Genomic DNA, 25,834 nt, shown 5'->3' with positions numbered 1-25,834 from the left:
TTTGAGTTGTTCATAATTTTTGACTGTTGCAAATAGGGCTACTATGAACTTTCATGTATAAATTTTTGTATAAATCTGTGCTTTCATTTCTTTTGGGTAAGTACCTAGAGACCCAGTAGCTGAATCATATGGTAGGTGTACATTTAACTTTTTAAGAAACTAAGCCCAGGGGCTGGGGATGTGGCTCAAGCTGTAGCACGCTCGCCTGGCATGCGTGCGGCCTGGGTTCGATCCTCAGCACCACATACAAACAAAGATGTTGTGTCTGCTGATAACTAAAAAATAAATATTAAAATTCTCTCTCTCTCTCTCTCTTAAAAAAAAAAAGAAACTAAGCCCAGTTTGATGGAGCATACCTGTAATCTTAGCAATTTAAGAGACTGAGATGGGAGGATCACAAGTTCCGAGCCAACCTCAAAAACCTAGTGAGACACCCTGTCTTTAAATAAAAAATAAAAAGGACTGGGTTTGTAGCTCATTGGTAGAGCAGCCTGGGTTCAATCTCCAGTACTGTGGAAAAAACAAGCTATAAAATTGTTTTCCAAAGAAGTTCTTCTATTTCCCCTTTCCATTACTAGTATATAAGAGTTCCCATTTCTCTATACCCTTGCCAATATTTGGTATGGTCAGCCTTTTAAATTTTGGCTGTTGGCCAGATGTGGTGGCACATGTTTGTTATCCCAGAAACTCAAGAGGCTGAGGCAGGGGCTGGGGTTGTGGTTCAGCGGTAGAGCGCTAATCTCACATGTGCGAGACCCTGGGTTTGATCCTTGGCACCACATACAAAAACAAACAAGTGAAATAAAGGTGTTAAAAAATATATATGGGGGCTGGGGATGTGGCTCAGCGGTAGCGCACTCGCCTGGCATGTGTGCGGCCCGGGTTCGATCCTCAGCACCACATACCAACAAAGATGTTGTGTCCGCCAAGAACTGAAAAATAAAATATTAAAATTCTCTCTCTCTCTCTCTCTCCCCCTCTCTCTTAAAAAAAAAAAAAATATATATATATATATATATATATATATATATATGGGTGGGTGCTGAGGCAGAAGGATCACAAGTCAAAGGCCAGCCTCAACAACTTATCAAGACGCTGTCTCAAATTTTTTAAAAATGAAAAGAGGCTGGGGGTGGAGCTCAGTGGTAGAGCACCGTTGGGTTCAAACTCTAGTATTAAAATGAAACAAAACAAAATAAAATAAAATTTGGTCATTGTAATAGTTCTGTAGTGACTGGTATCTTACTGTGACTTTAGCTTGTTTTTTTTCCTAGTGACTAAAGGTCATGAGCATCTTTTCATTTAACTTACCGTCTATACTTTTTCTTTGTTGAAGTGTCTGTTCACATATTTTGCCCATATTTTAAGTTAGATTGTTTTATTTTACTTGTCATGGAGTTTTAAGAGTTCTCTATATAAGTTCTTTATAAGGTAAATGATTTGCAAATATTCTCTACTAGAATGTAGCTTGACTTCTAATTTTCTGTGTGTGGGGGGATTCCTGGGATTGAACCCAGGAATTCTCTACCACTGACCTACATTCCTAGCCCTTTTTATACTTTGTTTTGAAACAGGGTCTCACTAAGTTGCTGAGGCTGCCTTCAAACTTGTGATCCTCCAATCCTCAGCTTCCTAAGGCATGCATCATGGGGTCCAGCTTGATTTTAATTTTTTTTTAAACAGTGTCTTTCAAAGAGCAAAAGTTTAGGGGCCTGGTAATTCATGCCTGTAATTCCAACAGATCAGGAGGCTAAGGCAGGAGGATCTCAAATTTGAAGCCAACTTCAGCAACTTAGCTAGGTCTTAAGCAAGTTAAACACCACCACATCTGTATTTATCTCTGACTAGAGACAATTTTGGGGTTTTGCTTCTTTGCATTGTCTATATGCATTGTCTATAACATTTACATGAGAATAACAATATTTTTTCTTTCTGGTCCATAATACATCTATTAGATTATAAAATTCCCTTTTCCTCATAGTACTCTAAAACTCATCATCAGCTCCTTTATATAGCAGGAAAAGGAAAAGAACAAATGTTAATACTGGCGTTGGTGACAGGTATGGAGGAAAATATATTGTAAAGTCCATATTTGTTCATGTATGATTTTTAATTATTTTTTAATTTAGGTTTGTGGTACTGGGGATCGAACCTAGAGTACCTTTCCACTGAGCTACATCCCCAACCCTGTTTTATTTTGTATTTTTAAAATATATTTCTTAAAATATATTATTTTAGTTTTAGACGCACACAATACCTTTTGTATTTATTTATGTGGTGCTGAGGATCGAACCCAGTGCCTCACACGTGCTAGGTGAGTGCTCTACCAGCCACAGCCCCAACCCAAGGTTTGTTTGTTTGTTTGTTTTTTAAGATGGACACAATACCTTTATTTTTATGTGGTGTGGAGGATCAAACCCAGTGCCTCACATGTGCGAGGCAAGCGCTCTGCCACTGAGCTACAACCCCAGCCCTTATTTTGTATTTTAAGACAAGTGTACTAAATTGCCAGGGTTGCCCTTGAACTAGCGATCCTCCGGTCTCAGCCTCCTGAGTAGCAGAGGTTACAGGTATGTTACCACCTCTCAACCGACTTTCATTTATATACTTCCCTCTGCTATCACTTCCACTGAAAAGTGGAAGCTGAGTTAATGAAATTTTGGCAATGTACAGTCTGTGACTGAGGGTTAGATTTTCAAAAGTCTTCATCCTAAAAATGGGATTTCGTTTTTCTGGGAGACGCTTGAAAAGTCCTTGCTGTTAAGTGATGTGACAATTTAGAGCAGCTCGCATTTTATTAGAGTGGCTTCAGATTGAAGAGATCGTGTAGGCAAAAATATTTGATTGTGTAGGCAAACTCTTCAACCCCACGAGAATGTGTCTGATCGGGATTTTGTCACTTTACAGGCTCCAGACCCGGGGCAATAGTTTGAAATTCCTCGATTACCTACTATCCCTTGGGTAAAGATAGCTCCTTCACTAAAGTACTAGGGACAAGCAACAGGAACTACAGATTTAATATTTTCATCTGCATTCCAAAATGGACTGAGGAATCTTTGCCTCATAACTTTCTCCCGCCAGAAAGTTCAAATAAAGAGCGGTAAAAACCACACTTCCACTCCACTCTTTGGAGGCTGCGCGCGAGATGATGGACGAAGATTTCTACCAATTGTATGAGGCGTCTTCACGCGTGGTCCCGCCTAGTAAGTATGCAAAGTACCAGCCAATGAGAGCACCGCTGTTTCAACTAGCGGCGACCAATGGAAGAAGGAGAGAGAGTATTGGTTGCTGCCTGGGGCTGCTGTCCAATAGGAGCACGCCGGGCCCGCGGCTCAGGCGGGGCGCTTGAGCTGCTCGGCAGGCGGTGGTTGGTGCGGGAGCGTAGGTAGTTCTGCTGAGGTAACGACTGGGAAAGCCGCGGTCTCGGGAGCCGGACCGCGTCGTTCCGGCATCAGGTGAGGATGGTATTTGTTTTTCACCATGCCTTGGGCCTCTAACTTCAGGATAATTCGCCCCGGAGTGGTCGCGGGACCCAGAGGCGCCCCATAAGGCGGGTTTGGAACTCGGCTGGAGGCTCGCGACCTCCGGCGGCCCCACGCGCGGGCCGAGGGGTCGCCTGCAGCCGTGGGGGTGGGGAAAGCGGGAAGCCGAGCGGTCACGCGAGGAGCTGAGTTCCGCGCTGCAGGGCTCGCCGCCGACGGGAGGCGGAGGTCTTGCAGCTCCCCCACGGGCCGAGCCGCGGACTTTGTTTTTTTTGTTTTGTTTTTTCCCCTCTCCAGTCCTGGCGCTCGAACCGAGGGACCCTCTAGCCCAGAGGTATTTTCTTAACCTTCCCCCTTTTTTTCTTTGAATTTTGAGTCAGGGAATTGCCGCGGCTGGCCTCGAACTCGCGATCCTCCCTCCTGATTCAGCCTCCCGAGTCTCTGGTATCGCAGGCGCAGGCCACCGCACCCGGCCGCTGAGCGTTGGTCTGCTAATAACGGAGCGCCAGTTGTATGCATCGCTAAGTGAACAGAGGAGCTTAATTTTTATTTTCTCTGCCACGCTGTGACGTAAATACCTTTATTATCTCGCTCTCGCGGGTGAACAGGTGGAACAGAGAGGTTAGGAACCCACAGGTCTCCCAGGTAGTGAGTGAGAGCAAGGATTTGAACCCAGGACTGGCTTCCAGGTTGGGCACCTGGAAACCCGAGTTCCAAAGTTTAATAAGGTGGCAGACGTTTTCCTGGCACAAAAAATAGCTATTGAGAGCTGGGGAGAGCGTTCGCAGAACTTGCGCAAAAACGCCCTGGGGGGATCCATACCTTACTGCGAGAGTGGGGCTTGGGGGAAAGAAAATAGCTTGGGTGTGGCCTTGCTAAGATCAAAGACTTAGCCGCTAACGACACGGGCACCCCCCCCCCCATTGCTGCTTTGCTTCAGAACTGTGCTGTTCCGTGGAACTTTCTGCAGAAGAAAGCGTTCTATCTCTGTAGTCCATGAAGATAGGCACTTGCCACGTGCTGCTTTTGAATAATTGAAATATGACCAGTATGAAGAACTTAAGTTTTTAATTGTTATTATTTTTATTGGGGTACTAGAGATTTACTGATGGCATATAGTAAGTTTATCAATAAAGTATATTTAGCACCTGATGTGTGCTTAGTTGTATGTTTTTTTTTTAAGAGAGAATTTTTTTCAATATTTATTTTTTAGTTTTAGGTGGACACAACATCTGTATTTTATTTTTTATGTGGTGCTGAGGATAGAACACCAGCACCCTGCACAGGCCAGGCGAGCGCGCTACCACTTGAGCCACATCCCCAGCCCCGCTTAGTTGTGTTTTAAATTTGGTCTTCTTTCAAATTTGTTTTTAGGTGTAGAGGATACATTCATTAGGTATTTAGTACCTGCTATGAACTTGATGCTTTGGAGAATACACTGATCAATCAGACATGGATTCTGCTCGGTACCTTCTTGTGATAGTCAGAACTAATTGCTCTCTAGGTGTATGCTGGGAGGACATTTCATTTTTTTGTATATATGCTGAAAAGTATAAAGAACAATAAGACCTGCAAATGTGTTACTCATTCTAAAGAATCTTCACCTTCTGATATAATAGCTTTTAACTTTTGGGGGGTAGGTGTGTACTTGGGGTTGAATTCGGGGCCACTTGACCACTGAGCCACATCCCAGCCCTATTTTGTATTTTATTTTATTTAGAGACAGGCCTCACTGAGTTGCTTAGCACCTCACCATTGCTGAGGCTGGCTTTGAACTCATAATCCTCCTGTCTGAGCCTCCCAAGCAGCTGGGATTGCAGGTGTGCACCATTGGACCTGGCTTACTTTCGACTTTTTAAGAGAAATATCATTCCATAGTTGAAGCCCTGCACCCTTTCCTGGAATCTAGTGTTTTTATATTTTATACTACTATCATATATTTATAAATCCAGATAATACCATGATTTGCATGTTTTTTAATTTTTTTTTAGTTGTAGATGAACAGAATGCCTGTATTTTATTTGTTTGTTTATTTTTAAGTAGTGCTGAGGATCGAACCCAGGGCCTCACGTGTACATGAGTGCTCTACCGCTGAGCCACAACCCCAGCCCCATGATTTTATTCTTATTTGACTGTCTTTATTCTACTTTGTGGAAGAGTTCCTTGGTCCTATTTTCAAATCTTTCTATTATATCTTTTGTTTGGTTTGGGGGGGGGCAGGGGGGTTACTGATAATTGCACACAGGCACGCTTTACCACTAAATAGTATCTCCAGTCACTTTTTTTATTTTGGAACAGGGTCTTACTAGGTTGGGGAGGTTCTCACTGAATTGCTAGACTGTTCCCCAACTTGTGATTCTCTTGCCTAGACCTCCCAAGTTGCTGGGATTTCAGGCATGTGCCTCTATCCATCTTTTTTTTTTTTTTTTTTTTAAGTTGTAGGTGAAACAATACCTTTTTTTTTTTTTTAATTTTTATGTGGTGCTGAAGATTGAACCCAGTCTTCACAAATGCTAAGCAAGCACTCTACCACTGAGCTACAACCCCAGCTCATCTTATACCGGTAAAATTTTAAGGATTTTGACTAGTTTGGTTCGAATCTTTTTTGGTTTTGGTTTGTTTTAACTGTTGCATTGTCTTCTTTCTCCAATTTTTCCTGTTTGCCTGGTTTGGTCTTTTCTGTCATGTTGGGGATTTTCCTCAAATGCCAGCTGATCCTTGGCTATTTTTCATTTTTGAGGAAAGACCCCTGGAAAGCTGAAAACTATGTATGAGTAGCTGGACCTTATCAACTGAAGGGCTTTTAATGCTAGTATTTACCTAACATCCACTTAATGGATGGTATAGACCCAACCATTTTCTTGGGAGATTCACAACTATCAATCTATAGTCTTTTTTATTCTCCCTTGGGCTTGTTTTCTTCAGAGAATAATTCCCTAATCTTCTGCCTTAGAGCACAAATTCTGTATAAGCCAGAATACTGTGTAGGAGAAAGAAGCTAGGGAAGCCAGGAGCAATGGCACACGTCTGTAATCCCAGGAGGCTAAGGCAGCAAGATCGTTTAGGGAAGCCCTAAGCAACTCATGAAGACACTGTCTCTAATAAAATATTTTAAAAGGTCGGGGATGTGGCTCAGTGAACCCCTGGGTTCAATCCCAGGTACCAAAAAAAAGAAGAAAGCTGGGGAGAAAGCCGGGCTTGGTGGTGCATGCCTGTAATCCCAGCGATTCTGGAGGCAGAGGCTAGAGGATCGTGAGTTCAAAGTCAGCCTCAGCAATTTAATGAGGCATGAGCAATTTAGTAATGTTGCATAAGCAACTCAGCCACTATACCTGGCTCCCTTGACACTTTTCCTTTTTTTTTTTTTTTTTGGTACTGGGGATTGAACTTAGGCGTTTTAACCACTGAGCTACATTCCAGTCCTTTTTAGTTTTATTTTGAGAGAATCTATTAAGTTGCTGCAGGTCTCATTAAGTTGCCCAGGCTGGCTTTGAATTTATGATCTTCCTGCCTCAGCCTCCTGGGTCCCTAGAATTACAGGTGTGCACCACAGTACTGGCTTCACTTGACATCTTGACTTTTCCTTCCTTGAGATATTCTTGCAAAACACCACATGTGCCCGTAAAAAAAACAAAGTCTTGGGGCTGGGGATGTGGCTCAAGTGGTAGCACACTCGCCTGGCATGCGTGCGACCCGGGTTCGATCCTCAGCACCACATACAAAGATGTTGTGTCTGCCGAAAACTAAAAAATAAATAAATAAATATTAAAAAAAAAAAAAGTCTTGTTGTTTTCCTTTCCTAAGTATTGTCCTGTGGTTTTAGTGTTGACCCTCTTCTGTGTTTCTTTTCCTTCTGAGATGGTTTAATCTACTTCTGCTAAGCCCTGACTGGGCTGGCTCTGTAGCTAAGTGGTAAAGTGCTTGCCTGGAACACATGTGGCCCTGGGTTCTAGCCCCAGCACCAAAAATGAACAGAAGCCAGAAACCCCACAAGACTATAAAGGTTGCTTATTTTTGTTTTTTTGTGGGACTGAAGTTTAAAACCAGGGGTGATTTACCACTAAGCTACATCTGCATCCTTTTTTTTTTTTTTATCTTGAGCACCTGAGCATCTGGTCTTTGTGAGTTGCCAGGTTGACTTTGAACTTTCTACCCTTCTTTCTCAGCCTCAAAAGTTTCTGGGATTACTGACATGTACCTACTATGCATGGTTTGTTAAGATTCTTAAAGCTAAAGTGGGTAACTTTTCACCTCCACTGCTTCCACTCTTGCCCATATCTCCATGTCTAATGTCAGCTTCATGGTTGCTTCAAACTGGTCACCTGGCTTGCACTCTTGCTTTCCTGTTGTCCATTCCTAACGGAAGAAACTCCTTACCAAGATCATGAGACCTCCATGATGGTATCTTGCCCATCCACTAAATCCCTGTTTTATTTTCCCCTTTGAGTTCATTACACTGTTCCCCCCCCTTTTTTTTAAGTTGTAGATGGACAAAGTACCTTTATTTATTTTTATGTGGTGCTGAGGATTGAACCCAATGCTGTGAGTCAAACCCACACTTGTCAAGAACCTTTGCACTCATTTCCTTGTGAAAATTCTTCTTTTGATTGTTCATATGGTCAGATTGTTGTTTTGTATTTTGGTGGGGTTTTTTTTTGTTTGTTTTGTTTTGTGCCAGGAGTGCGTAACTGCTGGGCCATATCCTCAGCCCTTTGTTTTTTTTTTATTTGTTTGTTTGTTTGTTTGTTTTGAGACAGGTCTTGCTTAGTTGCTGAGGCTGGCTTTGAACTTGGCATCCTCATGCCTTATCCTCCTGAGCCCCTGGGATTACAGGTGTGTGCCACCACCTTTTCATCCTTTATGCCTTGGTTCAATTTTCACTGTTTTAGACACTTTTCCTCACATTCATATTTAAAGTGATACTCCCTTCTCCCTCTCCACTCCTCAGATCAAATGTTAGTCTGTAATTTCTTGTTTCTTTTTTTATTTTTTGGTTGTGGTTGGACACAGTAGCTTTATTTTTATTTATTTTATTTATTTATATGAGGCTCGAACCCAGGCCTCACATGTGCTAGGCGAGCACTCTACTGCTGAGCTACAACCCCAGCCCCCTTATTTCTTTTTTTAAAGAGAAGACAGTATGGGATGCAACTCACTAGAATGTAAATTCTGTAATACATGGTCTTACTTGTCTTTGCCTGTGGGGTAGCTGACTGTGTAACAGGTGCTTAATAAATACCTGCTGAATGGGAAAATGTAATAGAATTAGAGACTGGAAGCATAAATTTAAAAAAAAAGATTGTGTGACCTTTTTGGAGAAATTGGGTTAATTTCTATATTGAGTTAATAACTGAGTTAATTTTGCAAGTATAGAAATGTTCTCAGGGTTGGGGATGTAGCTCAGTCGTACAGCACATGCTTTAGCGTGTATGAGGTCCTGAGGTCAATCACACACAGACACAAAAAATATCCTGTGTGCCCTTTATAACTTGATGCTACAGAAGGTGAATATTGCCTGCTAAAATTATATATAGTATCATGTGCATTTGTGTTTTGTAAATGTCCACATTACGGGTAAGACAAAGAACTGCAGGGTTTCTGGAAGATAGTGTGGTCCCCTTGTTTTATAGATCTATTTTGGCATATTACTATAGTCACAGGATTTTTATGTTTTATTTTTTAAATATTTACTTTTTAGTTGTAGGTGGACAAAATACCTTTATTTTATTTTTATGTGGTGCTGAGGATCGAATCCAGTGCCTCATGCATGCTAGCAAGCGCTCTACTTCTGAGCCACAACCCCAGCCCAGGATTTTATGTTTTAAAGGGCAACCTATAAAGCTGGTTATAAGTGCTGTCCTCCACCTCACCCACACACAAACTTTCAGTGCTGAGGTTTGAACCCAACAGTACCCTACCACCATTGAGCTACATCCCCAACCCTTTTTATTTTGAGATAGGGTCTTGGCTTAGTTTCCCAGGCTGACCTTGAACTTGTGATCTTCTGCCTAAGCTTCTTGAGTAGCTGGGATTATAAGTGTGCACCAGGGCTGGGGATGTGGCTCAAGAGGTAGCGCGCTCACCTGGCATGTGTACGACCTGGGTTCGATCCTCAGCACCACATACCAACAAAGATGTTGTGTCCGCCGAGAACTAAAAAATAAATATTAAAAATTCTCTCTCAAAAATAAATAAATAAATAAATAAGTGTGCACCACCACAACTGGCTGTGTGTGTATGTGTTCCTTATGGGGAAAATGTTGATTACCAAAACCCTTTTGACCTCTTAGATCTTAAAAGTGTCTTTTTTTTTTTTTTAATTTAGTTGTTGATGGACCTTTATTTATATGTGGTGCTGAGAATCAAACCCAGTGCCTCATGCATGCTAGGCAAGCACTCTACCACTGAGCCACAACCCCAGTCCCATTTAAGTGTCAGTTTTGCTACAAATTATCTTAAACAAAAATTCTGAAAGACTAGTTAATGATTATATCAGCTATATAACATGTTTTTATCTATTTTACTAATATATTTCCCCAGTGATGGCTCAAGAAGCAATGGACTATGATCTTCAGGTGCAGTTAGATCATGCTGCAGAACAGCTTGCTCCCACTGAAGTGGTCAGCAGCCAAGGGAGACCACCCCTCCTTCAACCTGTTCCTGTTGAAGGAGTCAGCAGTCAAGAAAGACCACCCCTGCTCCATCCTGTTCCTGCTGAAGGAGTCAGCAGCCAAGAAAGACCATCCCTTCTCCAGCCTGTTCCTGATGAAGAAGTCAACAGCCATGGGAGACCACCCCTCTCCCAGACTGCTCCTGCTGAAGAAGTCAGCAGCCAAGGGGTACTTCCCCTTCTCCACCCTGCTCCACACATATCCATTGACCTGACTGAGGAAGTGGAGCTCTCAGAAGATAATGTGGAGAACATTAATCCTGGGGCTTCAGAAGAGCATAGACAGGGATCTGGTGCTAACCATACTCTCCAAGCAGCTTCCTTGGATTCAATGAACAGCTTCATCAGTGGGCTGCAGAGACTTCATGGAATGCTGGAATTCCTGAGACCTCCACCTTCAGACCAAAGTGTGGGGCCGGTGAGAGCGAGGAGGAGGAGGGGGTCCACTTCTCGGAGGGCAAGAGCTTCAGGGTCTCAGAGGACCGACAATGCCAGGTAAATTTATGTATAAGTCCTATGGTCAGTGCCATACTAGAATTATGAAACTCAGGCTCTGGCCATACCCCAAATGCTGCTAAGGATAACTGTTTTGAACCCTTACTTCCTTATAAGTCAGGTAGAAATGAAAGTGTGTCATTTTGCTTCACTAAGTAATTGAAGGAATAAGTCACACAGGTATGCTTTGAAAACTAGGGGCCAGTTTGTTTTAGTAATAGTTTCTATGGAAGTGTGCTTTTTTGTTGGTGGTGGTGGTTTTTTGATGGTGGCAGTGGTGGTGGTTTTAATTTTTTAGTTTTTGGCACTATAGATTGAACAGAGGCATTTAACCACTGAGCTACATCCCCATTCTCATCCCCCCCCCTTTTTAATATTTGTTTTTTAGTTGTAGTTGGACACAATACCTTTGTTTTATTTATTTTTATGTGGTGCTGAGGATTGAACCTAGGACCGCGCATGTGCTAGGAGAGCGCTCTACCGCTGAGCCACAACCCCAGTCCCTGTTTTTTTTTTTTTTTTTAATTTTTATTTTTTTTCCTAATTTTTATTTATTTATTTTTAGTTGTAGATGGACAAACAAAATAAAACATGGCTTTATTTTGTTTATTTTTATGTGGTGCTGACAATCAAACCCAGTGCCTCATATGCATGAGGCAAGCACTCTGCCACTGAGCTTTAGCTCCAGTCCCTTTATTTTTTATTTTGAGACAGAGTCTTGCTAAGTTGCTGCAGCTATCCATGAACTTTCAATCCTCTTGCCTCAGCCTCTGAGTCACTGAGAAAACAGGCATGTGCCACTATGCCTGATTTGTTTTTATTTTTTAATATGATATTGAGGATCGAACCCAGGGCTTTGTACATGCTGAGCACACACTTTACTTCTGAGCTACAAGAGCCCAAAGTTAGCTCTTAGATCTTTTGTGTCTTGTATGCAAAAAAAAATTTCTGATTTTCAAGTCTACTCCACTCAACCAAGATCCATTGTTCACTGGTTACTCTGCTTACAGGTATTTAAAAAAAGGCTTGTAAAGAGTGGATTTGAGGGGCTGGGGATGTGGCTCAAGCAGTAACGCGTTTGCCTGGCATGTGTGGGATGCCGGGTTTGATCCTCAGCACCACATAAAATAAAGATGTTGTGTCTGCCAAAAACTGAAAAATAAATATTAAAAAAAATTCTCTCTCTTAAAAAAAAAAAAGTGGATTTGAATTAATTCACAGCCTATCTAAGTAATTGGGAGACATTTCAGGTTGCCTCACTTGAAAATGTGTTCCAGAGTTGAAAATAATTTATTGGGTGTGTGTGCTGGGGATTCACCCCAGAGCCTTGTGTATTCTAATCATGTGCTCTGCTTCTGAGCTATAGTCCCAGTCCCCAAATAATTTTTGTCCATAGTCTTTGTTTTGGTCTTGCCTCTTTAATAAGGGCTTAGCTGTCAAGCCTTAAAAGACTTGATAAGATGAAGAATAACATTTTCTTTTTTTTTTTTTTTAAGAGAGTGAGAGAGGGGGACAGAGAGAGAGAGAGAATTTTAACATTTATTTATTTTTTCTTAGTTCTCGGCGGACACAACATCTTTGTTGGTATGTGGTGCTGAGGATCGAACCTGGGCCGCACGCATGCTAGGCGAGCGCGCTACCGCTTGAGCCACATCCCCAGCCCCAAGAATAACATTTTCTATGCCTCGTGGTTTTATTTAAAATGCCCTTTTTCACATCTGACCTCTGAATATTTTCATAATGTTTAGAGATTGGATTTAACTTCTTCATTTTGTATGTGAAACAAATTTGGACCCTGAGAGAGTACAGTATTCAGGGTCTCGTAGTTATAGCACAAAAGGGTTAACGTAGTGGACCTTTGATTTGACTTGTTTTCTAACGCTATGGAAATATTGAGATAATATTAAAATGCAGAAGCTAGGTCATCTGTTACCTGTTTTACAAATGAGAGAGCCAGTGGAATAACTTGTGATTTGCCTGGGGTGACTCTAAAATTTGACTATTGCCTTCTGGTTCTTGATTCAGAATCTTTTTGGGTGGGAGGAGGTACTGGGATTGAACTCAGGGCACTTAACCACTGCACCATGTCCCAGCCTCCTCCCACCCTTTTAATACATGTTTAGAAATACTAACCCAGAACTCAACATAGGCTAGGTAAGCACTCTACCACTGAGTACATCCCCAGTTCTTGCATCTTTTTACCATGGATCCTGCTAATTGTTGTCTCAGAGCTTGCTATTGCTGTGGCTCTGATCTTGAGTTGCAAATATACATTAATATCATTATTAAGGTGTCATTTCTCAGACTATAAAGGCAGAGTAAGATTTCGTGGGCTAGGGATATAGCTCAGTTGGTAGAATGCTTGCCTTGCATATACAAGGCCCTGGGTTCAATCCCCAGCACCATAAGTTAGAATTTCTTTCTTTCTTTTCCTTTTTTTTTTTTTTTCTTGGTACCAGAGATTGAACTCAGGGGCACTTGACCACTGAGCCACATTCCCAGCTCTATTTTGTATTTTATTTAGAGAGAGGGTCTCACTGAGTTGATCAGCACCTCTTTTTTTTTTTTTTTTTTTTTTTGCTGAGGCTGATTTTGAACTCAATCCTCTTATCAGCCTTCTGAGCCACTGGGATTACAGGCATGCATCACTGTACCTGGCCCCAGCACCATTTAAAAAAAAAAAATTCATACATTTGTGTCATAGGTAATAGGACCTTGTAGTGTGCAGTTTGAGGACGTGGGCTACCCTTTCACAGTTAAGAATTAGGAGTAGTGTTCCCAGAAACTGACTGACTGCAAAGTGGCCTCTTGCAGTAGTTCTCAGCTTTGCTTGTTTATACACTCAGTCTGGTTGGAGGGACTCTAGAATTGATTGTTTTGGGTCAGGCAACTGACTTGTGATATTGAGCTCATAAGAGGGTGACGTTATAAACCAGATACCATTTTACAGAGAGAAATAAAACCACTGTAGAGGCTGGGCTCAGTAGCACATGCCTGTAATCCCAGCAGTTTGGGAGGTTAAGGCAGAAGGATCACCAGCCTCACAACAGTGATGCACTGAGAACTCAGTGAGACCCTGTCTCTAAATAAATTACAAAATAGGTCTGGGGATGTGGCTCAGTGGTCAAGTGCCCCCTGAGTTCAATCCCTAGTAGCGCCCACCCCCCCCCCGACAATGTACCATACAAACAGTAACCAAAAGGGAGCTGGGATTGGCGTACTAATACAAAATAAAATAGGCTTTTCTTTTTTTAAGATGTTGACAGATCTTTATTTTATTCATTTATTTATATGCGGTGTTGAGAATCGAACCCAGTGTGTCACATGCTAGGCAAGCTCTTTACCACTGAGCCACAAACCCAGCCCAGTAAAATAAGTTTTTTTTTTTTTTTAATATTTATTTTTCAGTTCTCGGCAGACACAACATCTTTGTTTGTATGTGGTGTTGAGGATCGAACCCGGGCCGCACGCATGCCATTCGAGCGCGCTACCGCTTGAGCCACATCCCCAGCCCCCAGTAAAATAAGTTTTAAGACAAAAAATGGTTATGAGTTTAAGAAAGCATTTTTTTTTTACTTTATTTATTTATTTTTTTAGAGGAGGGAGAGAGAGAGAGAGAGAGAGAATTTTTAATATTTATTTTTCAGTTCTCGGTGGACACAACATCTTTGTTGGTATGTGGTGCTGAGGATTGAACCCGGGTCGCACGCATGCCAGGCGAGTGCGCTACCGCTTGAGCCACATCCCCAGCCCCTAAGAAAGCATTTTTATAATGACGAAAGTACCAATACATCTAGAAGGTATAAGAATTATAAACCTGCCTACACCTAACAAAAGAGCCCTAAAGTACATGAAGGAAAAGTTGACAATTAAAGGGAGAATTAGGCCGTATACTAGACATGAATACTTCACTTTTTGCTCCTGCTGCTGTTTTTGTTTTGTTTTGTTTTGGTATTGGGAATTGAACCCAGGGGTTCTCTACCACTTAGCTACATCCTTAGTCCTTTTACTTTTGTTGTTGTTGTAGATGGACAATGTATTAGGGTTCTCTAGAGGAACAGAATTAACAGAAATATAATTATAAAAAGGGGACTTATTAGATTGGCTTACGTGATCAGAAACTGGATAGTCCACAATGGCTGGCTGTAGGCTGGAGAGCTGGGAGAACCAGTAGCTGCACAATTTAAGAGGCTGAAGCCCCAGAACAAGAGGAATCCATGGTGCTACCCTAGTCTGAGACCTAAGCCTTCTGGAGAATCACTGTCAGAGTCCTCTTTGGAAGAGTGAGAAAGGGAAAATTATATCTTCAGACAATTGCAGCAGTAACCAAGAACCCATTCAAGAAGAATTGAGCTTACATCTGCTGCTGCTTCTTACTTCTTCCAACTTTTATTCCATCCAAGCCATCATCCTTTTGGTTGGTGCTACCCACGCTTATGGAGGGTCTCCATCTCAGTTGGCTATCCCTCATGCCAGTCATTCCTAGACACACCCATAATCTTAATCCTTGGCATTTCTCACTCTTAATCAAGTTGAGAGTTCAAATTAGCCATTATAGACAGGATACCTTTGTTTTTGTTTGTTTGTTTTGTTTTTCATTTTTATGTGGTGCTGAGGATTGAACCCAGTACCCTCACAACCTCAGTCCCAACTTCTTTATTTTAAGAAAGGGTCTTGCTAAGTTGTTCAGAGCCTATAAGTTGCTAAGGCTGGCCTTAAACCTGCAATATTACAGGCATATGTCACCATACCCAGCTGATACTTTAAAATATGGGTCAAACAATTAGAAAATTAACAAGGAAGGTAGAAGACTTGAACAACATAATAAAAACCTATCTGTACATGGTGGTATGTTCCTATAATCCTGTGGTTTGGGAGGCTGAGGCAGGAGGATCATAAATTCCAGACTCAACAATGGAGTGAGACCTTGTCTCAAAAAATAAAAAGAGCTGGGGATGTAGCTCAAGGGTAGAACGCTTCAGTACCACCACTGCCCCACAAAAGGCAATATATGAAATAGAGAAAAAAAGAGAGAAAGTGAACCAATCCAAAAGTTTGAGAATTGAACCCAGGGCCTTGTATTTGCTAATAATAGCACACACTCTGCCACTGACATATATCCCTAGCCCTTGTAAGACATTGGCAAAATGGACAGGTTTCTAGCTAGATTGAACAAAAACTAAATAGAGGGGGCTAAGGTTTTAGCTCAGTGGTAGAGCGCTTGCCTAGGCCATGTGAGACACTGTTAAATCCTCAGCACCACAATAAAATAAAAGGTTTTTTTTTTTTTTTTTTTTTTTTTTAAAGAATGGGGGCTGGGATTGTGGCTCAGTGGTAGAGTGCTCACCTAGCATGCATGAGGCACTGGGTTTGATCTTCAGTACCACATAAATGTAAAATAAAGATATAGTGTCCACTTAAAACTAAATAAATATTTAAAAAGAATAGTAACAAAAAAACTAAATAGAGAAAACTCAGGGTCCAGCAAAGGGGCGCATGCCTGTAATCCTGGCTACTCAGGAGGCTAAAGCAAAAGAATTGCAAGTTTGAGACCAGCCTCAGCAACTTAATGAGATCCTATCTCAAAAAATGGAAAGAGTTGGGGCTGTAGTTCAGTGGTGGAGTTCCCCTGGGTTTAATCTGTACCACAAAAGAAAATATTAAAATTGGTATTGGACTAGAGGATATTACCAATTTTATGAAAGAGAACAGTATTATGAAGGAATACTGTGAACATTTTTATGTCAAGAAATTAAATGCCTTAGGTGAAAATGTCAAAATAATTAGAAAGATATAAGCTACCAATGCTTTGGTGGGGGGGGATCTGAGTAGAACAAAACAAGTATAGAGATTTAATTAGTAATAATTAAAAGCATGCCAGGGATAGTTGCACATACTGTGATCCCACCTACTTGAGAGTCTGGCAAGTTAGAGACCACCTTGGGCAATTTACAAGATCCTGTCTTTTTTTTTTTTAAGTTGTAGGTGGACATAATACCTTTATTTTATTTTTATGTGGTGCTGAGGATTGAACCCAGTGCCCCATGCATGCTAGGTGAGTGCTCTACCGCTGAGCCACAACCCCAGCCCGCAATAGCCTTTTTTTTTTTTTATTTTTTAGTTCTCGGTGGACACAACATCTTTGTTGGTATGTGGTGCTGAGGATCGAACCCGGGCCGCACGCATGCCAGGCGAGCGCGCTACCGCTTGAGCCACATCCCCAGTCCCCGCAATACCCTTTTATAAAGTAAATTTAGAAAAGGTTTAGGTGCCTGGCACAGTGTCAAAGTGCTGACCTAGCATTTATGAAGCCTTTAGTTCAATTCCTAGCACCCCAAAAAAAAGAAAAGAAAAAGAGATAAGAACACTTCACAAAGAAGATTCCAGAATCAGATGGTATCCCTCATGAATTCTACCGAGTAATTTAAAAGGAAATAAGCATACATTACTTCATAAACTCTTTTTCCAAAAATAGAAGGAGAGAATATTTCCTGATTCTATGAGGTCAGTACTGTTTTGGTACCAAAATCATATAGTGAAATGCTAGCAAACCAAATCCAGCAACGTGTAGGAAGGATTATATATCATAACTAAATAGCATTTGTTCCAGGAAAGCAAAGTTGATTCAACAGTCAAAAAGCAATTAATGACATACACCATAGTATCTCAGTATAGGGGTTGGGTGTAGTGGTGCATGCATGTAACCCCAGTGAATTGGGAAAGCTGAGGCAGGAGAATCACAAGTTTAAGGCCAGCTTGGCAATTGAAACTCCCCACCCCACCCCACCCCTGTTTTTTTTTTTTTTTTTTTTTTTTTTTTTTTTTAATCAGTACTGTAAATTAAACCCAGGATCCTCTATCACTGATCTGTATCCCCAGTCCTTTTTATTTTTTGAGACAGGATCTCGCCTCAGACTTTGGTTCCTCCTGCTTAGCCTTAGGCGCACACTGCCATACCTGGCTCTTTCCCTCTCAAAAATTTTAAAAAGGGCTAGGGGTGTAGCTCAGAGGTAGAATACTCCTAGTTAAATCCTAGTACCAAAAATGAAAATAAAAACAATATGGGTAAAAGAATGAATATCTCAATAGATGCTATCCAAGACCACGTCATGATAAACATACACAGTAAACTAGGAATGATGGGAATTTCCTCAACAGGATAAAAGTCATTAATGAAAAATTTCTAAATAACATCTCAAGAAATGGTCAAAGACTAGAAACTTTACTCCTAAAATGAGAAACGTGACAAAGATTTCTGTTTTTACCACTTTTGTTCAACTTCGAACCAGGAAGCTTGACAAGAAAGGGAAAAAAATGAAGCTATAATTTTTATAGATGATCTTTTATTAAGTTGTAAAGAGTCCAGACACAAAAGGCCATATATTGTAAGATTCAGTTCATACGAAATGTCCAGAATAGGCAAATCCATAGGTGGAAAGTAGAATAGTGATTTCTGGAAGGAGGAGAGAAAGGAAATGACTGCTTATGAGTAGAAGGTTCCTGTTAGATAACATGAAAATGTTTTGGAATCAGATTGTGGCACAATTACGTAGTTTCTGGGCATGCTAAAGACCACTGACATTATTCTTACATCCCTAGCCCTTTTATTTTTTATTTTTTACCTCAGCCTCCTGAATCACTGGAAATACAGGTATGAGCCACCATGCTCAGCAAGTTGTTCACTTTTGGGGGAGCATGAGGGGAGTACCAGGGATTGAATTCAGGCACTCGACTACTGAGCCCTAGCCCCAGCCCTATGTTGTATTTTTATTTAGAGACAGGGTCTTACTGAGTTGCTTAGCACCTCGCTTTTGCTGAGGCTGGCTTTGAACTCACCATCCTCCTGAGCCTCAGCCTCTCGAGCCTCTGGAATTATAGGTATGCACCACCGCACCTGGCAAGTTGTTTGATTTTAAATCGGCAGTTTTACAATGTGAGAAACTGTAAAGTCACACAGAATTAACTTTAAGCAGAAGAGTCGTGCTCCATTGTGGACCAAAGTAGCAATGATTTTAAAAATATCCAGCAGGTTGTGCTGGCACATGCTTATAATCCCAGCAGCTCTGGAGGCTGAAGTAGGAGTATTGCAAGTTTGAGGCCAGCCTTGGCAACTTAGCAAGACCCTGTCTCAAAAACTAAAAAGATGGCTGGTGATATGGCTCAGTAGTAGAGTGCCTCTGTGTTCAATTCTCACTACTGAAAAGAATACCCAGGCCAGTGAGCATCTGTCTATATATCTGCTCTTCCTTCTACAACTTTCAAAGGTAGCATATTGAAATAATTGAAATAACTAAGATTTACCTTCACATTACTATAGGTTATTAGTTTGGTGATGGTGTATTATAGTATGATTCTGTTGTCTTTTGCATATATAGGTTGAGAGCACCACTGGATGCTTACTTTCAGGTGAGCAGGACCCAGCCTCACTTTCCAGCTGCATCTTTTGATTCAGAGACTAGGGATCCTGTACCTGAAGACTTGCCAGTGTCAAGCAGTTCTGATTCTGACAGTGAGAGCTCTGCAGAGTATGAAGAGGTTGTTGTCCCTGCAGAAGAGACTGAAGCTGTCATTTCAGAAGGTCAGTATTTTATCCATGTTTGAATTCAAAAGTTTAACATCCACAAAGCTCAAGCTTCAGAAGGCAAGAAAATGTAGATTTGTACTTTTATACCTTCCCTTTCTCCTTCAAATATCATGGATTCCTCTGCTTACACTACAGAGCTTTCTCTGATCATGGTTATAATGAGGATTTGATCTGACTCATGGTTTTATTTGATTTGTGTCCCTGTGAGTCAGTCCCTTTGTAATAAAATGTAAAATTCCCTTTCATTTTCTTACACATCTGAGAAGGAAATGGATTCCGTATTTGAAAGAAAAATTTTGTAAATTCAGTCCCTTGTCTATGTATGCTTAAGAATATACAAAATAAATAAATAGTAATGATAGTAATAAATTCATTGATGGTATTTGGGGAAATGTCATCCCTCTTGCAGATCAGTACCAATTAGAAATGGAAAGCTTCAGTGAGTTAGACTTTCTCCTGCTACTTTCTTGTACCTAATGTTGTCCCGTCCTGTCCCCCCCACACCCCTCCCACCCCCCGGTTTTTATCTATTCTGTCATTTTTGGATACAATTTGGCAGAGCAACGGGGAGATGTCTCAGCAGACCAAGAAGTTACATTTATCAGTGGAGACAAGACCCTTCCCAAACAGGTAATATGAACATGCTTTTAAATGAAAAGTTTATATTTCATCTTAAAGGTGGTTGCAGTTTAAAATAGAAAGCTTTGGGCTGGGAATGTGACTCAAGCGGTAGCGCACTCGTCTGGCATGCGTGCGGCCCGGGTTCTATCCTCAGCACCACATAACAAACAAAGATGTGTCCGCCGATAACTAGAAAATAAATATTAAAAAATTCTCTCTCTCTTAATTTGGCTCACAGTTTTAGAGGTTCAGTCCATGGTTCACCTCTATAGTTCTGGGTCCAGTATAAGACAGAACATCATGATGGAAGTAAGTGGCAAAGGAAGGCAGCTCATGACATGGCAAAAAGGAAGCAGAGAGAGCTTCACTCACCAGGGACAAAGTATATACCCCAAAGGCATGCCCCCAATGACCTTCCTCCTCCTACCTGCCTAAGGTTACTACCTGGTTAATACATCAGTGGATTAAGCCACTGATTGTTACAGCTCTTGTAATTGCATTGTTTCACACATGAACTTTTGGGGGATGCCTCATACCCCAACCGTAACAAGCCTAGATGTGGATCCTTTCCCTGTTTCTCATTATTTCCATGATTGCTTCCTCTTAAGTTTAAAAAGGATGGGGGTTCTTGAGAATAACCGTCTGTCTATCTAACATGGTTAAATATCAGTTGAGAAATTAGGTATATCTCAGCAGGGTAGTCCACACATGTAATCCCAGAGTCTTGGGATGCTGAGACAGGAGGATCACAAGTATAAGGCCAGCCTCAGCAACTTAATGAGATTCCTCCCCAGTCCCACAACCTGTGCTCATTCTATCTTAAAATAAAAAGCAAAACGGGCTGTGGATGTAGCAGAGTTCCCCCTAGATTCAGTTCCCAATATTGGAAAATATTTAAAAATAGGTATAAATGTGCCTTAAAAATTTCAAGCAGAATGTGATAAACAGCTTTTCATTTTTTAAGATGACATATGTGCTTATTTTCCTATATATGAATCATTTACACCTGCTTTGAATTCTGTCAATCTTAGAACATCATTTGTCTACTTTCTTGCATGTTTCTATATTGTCTCCATGTTTCTATTTCTGAAAATCTTTTACATACATATAAACACATATTTATTTATTTATTTATTTTTTTTTTTTTTTAAAGAGAGAGTGAGAGAGAATTTTTAATATTTATTTATTTATTTTAGTTCTCGGCGGACACAACATCTCCGTTGGCATGTGGTGCTGGGGATCGAACCTGGGCCACACGCACGCCAGGCGAGCGCGCTACCGCTTGAGCCACATCCCCAGCCCCATAAACACATATTTATATGTCTTGTTAAAAATTTACACAGAAAGAATTATATTTTGTCCTTAATCTGGCTTTTTCCCCACTCCCCAGTTTATTACATCTTGGAGAGCTTTCCATTGTCAGTATATAGATGTGACTCTTGTTTTTAATAGCTGTACAGTATTCCATTGTAGGAATAAATTTTTAGTTAACTCTGGTTGTGTACACCATGGTTGTTTGCTCTTTTTATGTTTTTATGATATGAATCATATTGCACTGAACATCTTTATTCAGTTGTCTTCACAAATATTTGTGATTATACCCATTGGGGGTATATTTCTTAGCAGAGACATTGCCGTATCAAAGACACGTTGTAATTTTGATAGTTATCCAAATTACCCTCCAGGAATTAGTGCAACTTTATACTTATATAACACCAGTATGTAAGCATGTCCATTTCTCTCTCACCTTCAACAGTGCCTGGTGTCATCAGACATCCATATGTACTTTTTTTTTTTAATATTTTATTTTTTAGTTTTAGATAGACACAATATCTTTAATTATTTAATGTGGTGCTGAGGATCAAACCCAGTGCCTCACGCACGCCAGGCGAGCGCGCCAGCACTTGAGCTACATCCCAAGCCCCCCCTTTTTTAATCTTTATTTTATTTATTTTTATGTGGTGCTGAGAATTGAACCCAGCACCTTGCACATGCTAGGCAAGTGCTCTACCACTCACCCCAGCCCTTATACATTTGTTTTTTAATTAATGCTTTGCTTCCATCATCTTTTCTCCTTTTTGGAAATACTAGTGCACACATTATATTCTCTCTAATCAATTGTCCATATTTATTCTTAAGTTTAGGTAGACACAGTATCTTTATTTTACATTTATGTGGTGCTGAGGATCTAACCCAGTGCCTCATGCATGCTAGGTGAACACTCTACCACTGAGCTACAATCCCAGCCCATGATCCTATTACTATCTCCTGTTGATTATAATGATTAGAATATTTTTGTTTTGTTTTTATATCTTTGTACAGATAGCTGCTCTTTTGTAATGTGTGTATTTATAATTTTAGTTGTCAATGGACCTTTATTTATTTATTCATTTATATGCAATGCTGAGAGTCTAACTCAGTGCCTCACACATGCTAGGCAAGTGTTCTACTGAGCCACATCAGCTCTAGTTGTTTTTCTTTTCTTTTTTGTTTTTGTTTTGTTTTAGTTACCAGGGTTAAGGACCAAACTCATGGCCTTGCACATGCTAGGCAAGTGCTCCGCCACTGAGCTAAACCCCAGTTGCTGCTTTTCTTCAATGAAGGGAAAATCCAAGAATTTAGTAAGATCAAAAGGTAGTATGGGGGCTGGGGATGTGGCTCAAGCGGTAGCGCGCTCGCCTGGCACGCGTGAGGCCCGGGTTCAATCCTCAGCACCACATACCAACAAAGATGTTGTATTTGCCGAGAACTAAAAAATAAATATTAAAAATTCTCTCTCTCTCTCTCTCTCTCTCTCTCTCTCTCTCTCTCTCTCTCTCTCTCTCTCTCTCTCTCTCTCTCCCCTCTCTCACTCTCTCTTTAAAAAAAAAAAAGGTAGTATGGGCTTTTAATCCCAGTGGCTTGGGAGGCTAAGGCAGGAGGATCACACGATTGATGCCAGCCTTAGCAGCTAGCAAGGCCCTAAGCAATTCAACAAGACCCTGTGGCTGGGATTGTGACTCAGAGATAGACCATATGCGAGGCCCTGGGTTTCATCCTTAGCACCACATGAAAATAAATAAGTAAAGATATTGTGTCCAACTGCAACTAAAAAAATTTTGAATATTAAAAAAAAGACCTTGTGATATGGCTCAGTGGTAAAGCACCCCCGGTACCCCCCCCCCCCAAAAAAAATAGTAATATGGAGCCAGGAGTGGTGGTATACACCCATAATCCCAGTGATGCAGGAAACATACAGGAGGACTACAAGTTCAATGGCAGCGTTGTCAATTTAGCGAGATGTGTTTCAAAAAGACTGGGAGTTAGAATATATGTGTAGTATGCATGAACCCCTGGGTTCAATCCCCAGCACCACAAAAAGTAACAGTATTTTCATGATTTATATTTTGCCAGATTGCATTCTGGGAAAAAAAAAAGTAATTTATAGGTATTGCAGTTTTTCTGCATCCATTTCAGTGAGGTTTATGTCACTTTTGTGTACTTTTGTTAATTGGATAGAGTTGTTTACCCTTTTCAAGCCTGATTTTGCATTTTCTCATTTGAGTGTATCCCAATTTCCATCCAGCAGTCTCCCCAGAAATCCAATCCTACTCTACCTTCTGCTTCTATGGATGAAGAAGAAGGGGATACTTGCACAATATGTTTGGAACAGTGGACTAATGCTGGCGACCACCGGCTCTCAGCATTACGCTGTGGGCACCTCTTTGGGTATAGATGCATTTCTAAGTGGCTTAAAGGACAAGCACGAAAATGTCCCCAGGTAAGGACCATAATTAAGTAAGGACCTAATATGTTAAGTCAGAATTCCTAGAACCACACTAATTGTTTTCCATTGGACTCTTTAGTGCAACAAGAAAGCCAAGCACAATGACATCATTGTCCTTTATGCCCGAACCCTCAGAGCTTTGGACACCAGTGAACAAGAGCGGGTGAAAAGGTAAGTGGTGAGAGTGTGCCTACCTGGACTATTCCCTTTGTGTTCTCATAGGCACATCTTTAAAAGGGAGTATGAAACCACTTTTAGTGTGGTTCTGAGACTTTCTGATTTGGGAATCTCTGGAGCAATTGCAGTCTGTCCTACATTATTATTTATAATGCACACCTGATGATCTTCTGAAGGGAATCTGCACTGTTTGCTCTCTATACAGCATTAAAAATGAACATCTGAAGCTGGGTGCTGTGTTGCACTCTAGTCCCAGAAACCTAGGAGATTGAGCCAGGATGATTGAGCCCATAAGTTTGGGGCCAGCCTGGGCAACATATCAAGACCCTGTCACAAAGAACAGGGGCAACAGTCTAGCACATTACTTAACTGATGCCATTTTTTTTTTTTTAAAGATAGGAGAGAGAGAGAAAATTTTTTTTAATATTTATTTTTCAGTTTTTGGCGGACACAACATCTTTGTTTATATGTGGTGCTGAGGATCGAACCCGGGCCGCACGCATGCCAGGCGAGCGCGCTACCGCTTGAGCCACATCCCCAGCTAACTGATGCCATTTTTGCTTTTCATGTTCCTAAGGCCCTGTACAACAGCTCTCCTAATAGAAAGCTCATATAAAAAATTTGCACATGCAATGCAAAAAACTACCAACATTTTGTAAGCCTTAAACAGTTGCTTAAAGTACTACTTAAAGCTGAGTATGGTAGGGTATACCTGTAATCGTAATGACTTGGGAGTCTGAGGCAGGGAGATCCCAGGTTCAAGGCCAGCCTGGGCAAAGATCCCAGGTTCAAGGCAGCCTGTCTCAAAAGGGTTGGGAGACTGGGGTTGTGGCTTAGTACAAGAGCACTTGCCTAGCATGTGTCAGGCACTAGGTTTGATTCTCAGCACCACATATAAATAAATAAAATAAAGGTTCATCGTCAACTAAAAAATATTTAAAGGGAGGGGGTTGGGGATGTAACTCAGTGGTAATGCACCCCTGAATTCAATCCACAGTACCAAACAAAGGCTACTATGTAAAATATGCTTTAAGAACATTAAAGAGGGGGCTGGGGTTGTTGCTTAGCGGTAGAGCTAAGCACCACCTAGCATGGGTAAGGCCCTGGGTTCAATCCTCAGCATCACATAAAAATAAATAAAGATATTGTATCCAACTACAGCTAAAAAGAAGAAAATTAAAGAGGCTGGCACGGTGGCACGCAACTGTAATCCCAGTGGTTGAGGTGTCTGAGGTAGGAGGATCGCAACTTTAAAACCAGCCTCAGCAATTTAGCCTGTCACTGTCTCTAAATATTAAAATACCAAAAAAGGGCTGGGGATGTGACTGAGTGGTTAAGTGCACCTGGGTACAATTCCTGGTACAGAAAATGTTAAAAAGAACCTTAAACAGGCCACCTCAGCTATTTAGCAAGGTCCTAAGCAACTTAGTAAGACGCTGTCTCAAAATTTAAAATAAAAAGGGGCTTAGGATATGGCTCAGTGGTAAAGTACCCCTGGGTTAAATTCCCAGTACCAAAGTGGGGGAATAAAGCACATAAAAAAAGGCATAGAATGTAGCTCAGTTTACAGTGCTTTCCTTGTATGTATGAGGACCCAGGTTCCATCCCCAATGCTATTAAAATAAATAAAAAGGCAAAATCTATAGGTTTGGCTAAAGGAATAAATCCTAGCTGAGTGTGGTAGCATACCTATAGTCCTAACTATTGGGGAGACTGAGATGAGAGGATCACTTGAGCCCATATGTTAGAGATCAGTCTGGGCATTTAAAAAATTAGAGGGAAGGAAAGAGAAACACTTTTTTTTTTCTTTTTTTGGTACCGGGGATTGAATCAGATACACTCGACCACTGAGCCATATCCCCAGCCCTATTTTGAATTTTATTTAGAGACAGGTTCTTGCTAAGTTGCTTAGCACCTTGCTTTTGCTGAGGCTGGTTTTGAACTCATGATCCGCCTGTATTAGTCTCCCGAGCCGCTGGGATTATAGGTGTTCGCCACAGTGCCCAGCAGAGATAAAACCACTTTTATAAATTGTTTAT

General features: G+C 41.1%; 1 protein-coding gene across 3 annotated transcripts in view; it reads left to right on the top strand.

Annotated features, from left to right (window-relative positions):
- Window positions 1-3,308: 3,308 nt before the first annotated feature.
- The window catches only part of Rfwd3 (ring finger and WD repeat domain 3), a 41,939-nt gene continuing 19,413 nt past the window's right edge, over window positions 3,309-25,834 (top strand). Inside the window, exons 1-7 of one of the 3 annotated variants that reach the window (XM_078032665.1) lie at window positions 3,323-3,455; window positions 8,240-8,315; window positions 10,023-10,647; window positions 19,023-19,225; window positions 19,791-19,861; window positions 23,421-23,612; window positions 23,698-23,789. In XM_078032665.1, coding sequence (XP_077888791.1) covers window positions 10,025-10,647; window positions 19,023-19,225; window positions 19,791-19,861; window positions 23,421-23,612; window positions 23,698-23,789 — 1,181 coding nt within the window. In that variant the 5' untranslated portion in view covers window positions 3,323-3,455; window positions 8,240-8,315; window positions 10,023-10,024. Of the gene's footprint in view, window positions 3,456-8,239; window positions 8,316-10,022; window positions 10,648-19,022; window positions 19,226-19,790; window positions 19,862-23,417; window positions 23,613-23,697; window positions 23,790-25,834 lie in introns of all 3 variants that reach the window. The other 2 variants (XM_040279361.2, XM_013365157.4) reach the window with 2 other exon arrangements.

This window comes from Ictidomys tridecemlineatus, chromosome 15 (assembly GCF_052094955.1).
Source record: "Ictidomys tridecemlineatus isolate mIctTri1 chromosome 15, mIctTri1.hap1, whole genome shotgun sequence".
In the NCBI taxonomy this organism is placed as follows: domain Eukaryota; kingdom Metazoa; phylum Chordata; class Mammalia; order Rodentia; family Sciuridae; genus Ictidomys; species Ictidomys tridecemlineatus.
The sequence above is the reverse complement of the archived record's forward strand: the minus strand, read 5'-3'. Positions and strand labels throughout refer to the sequence as shown.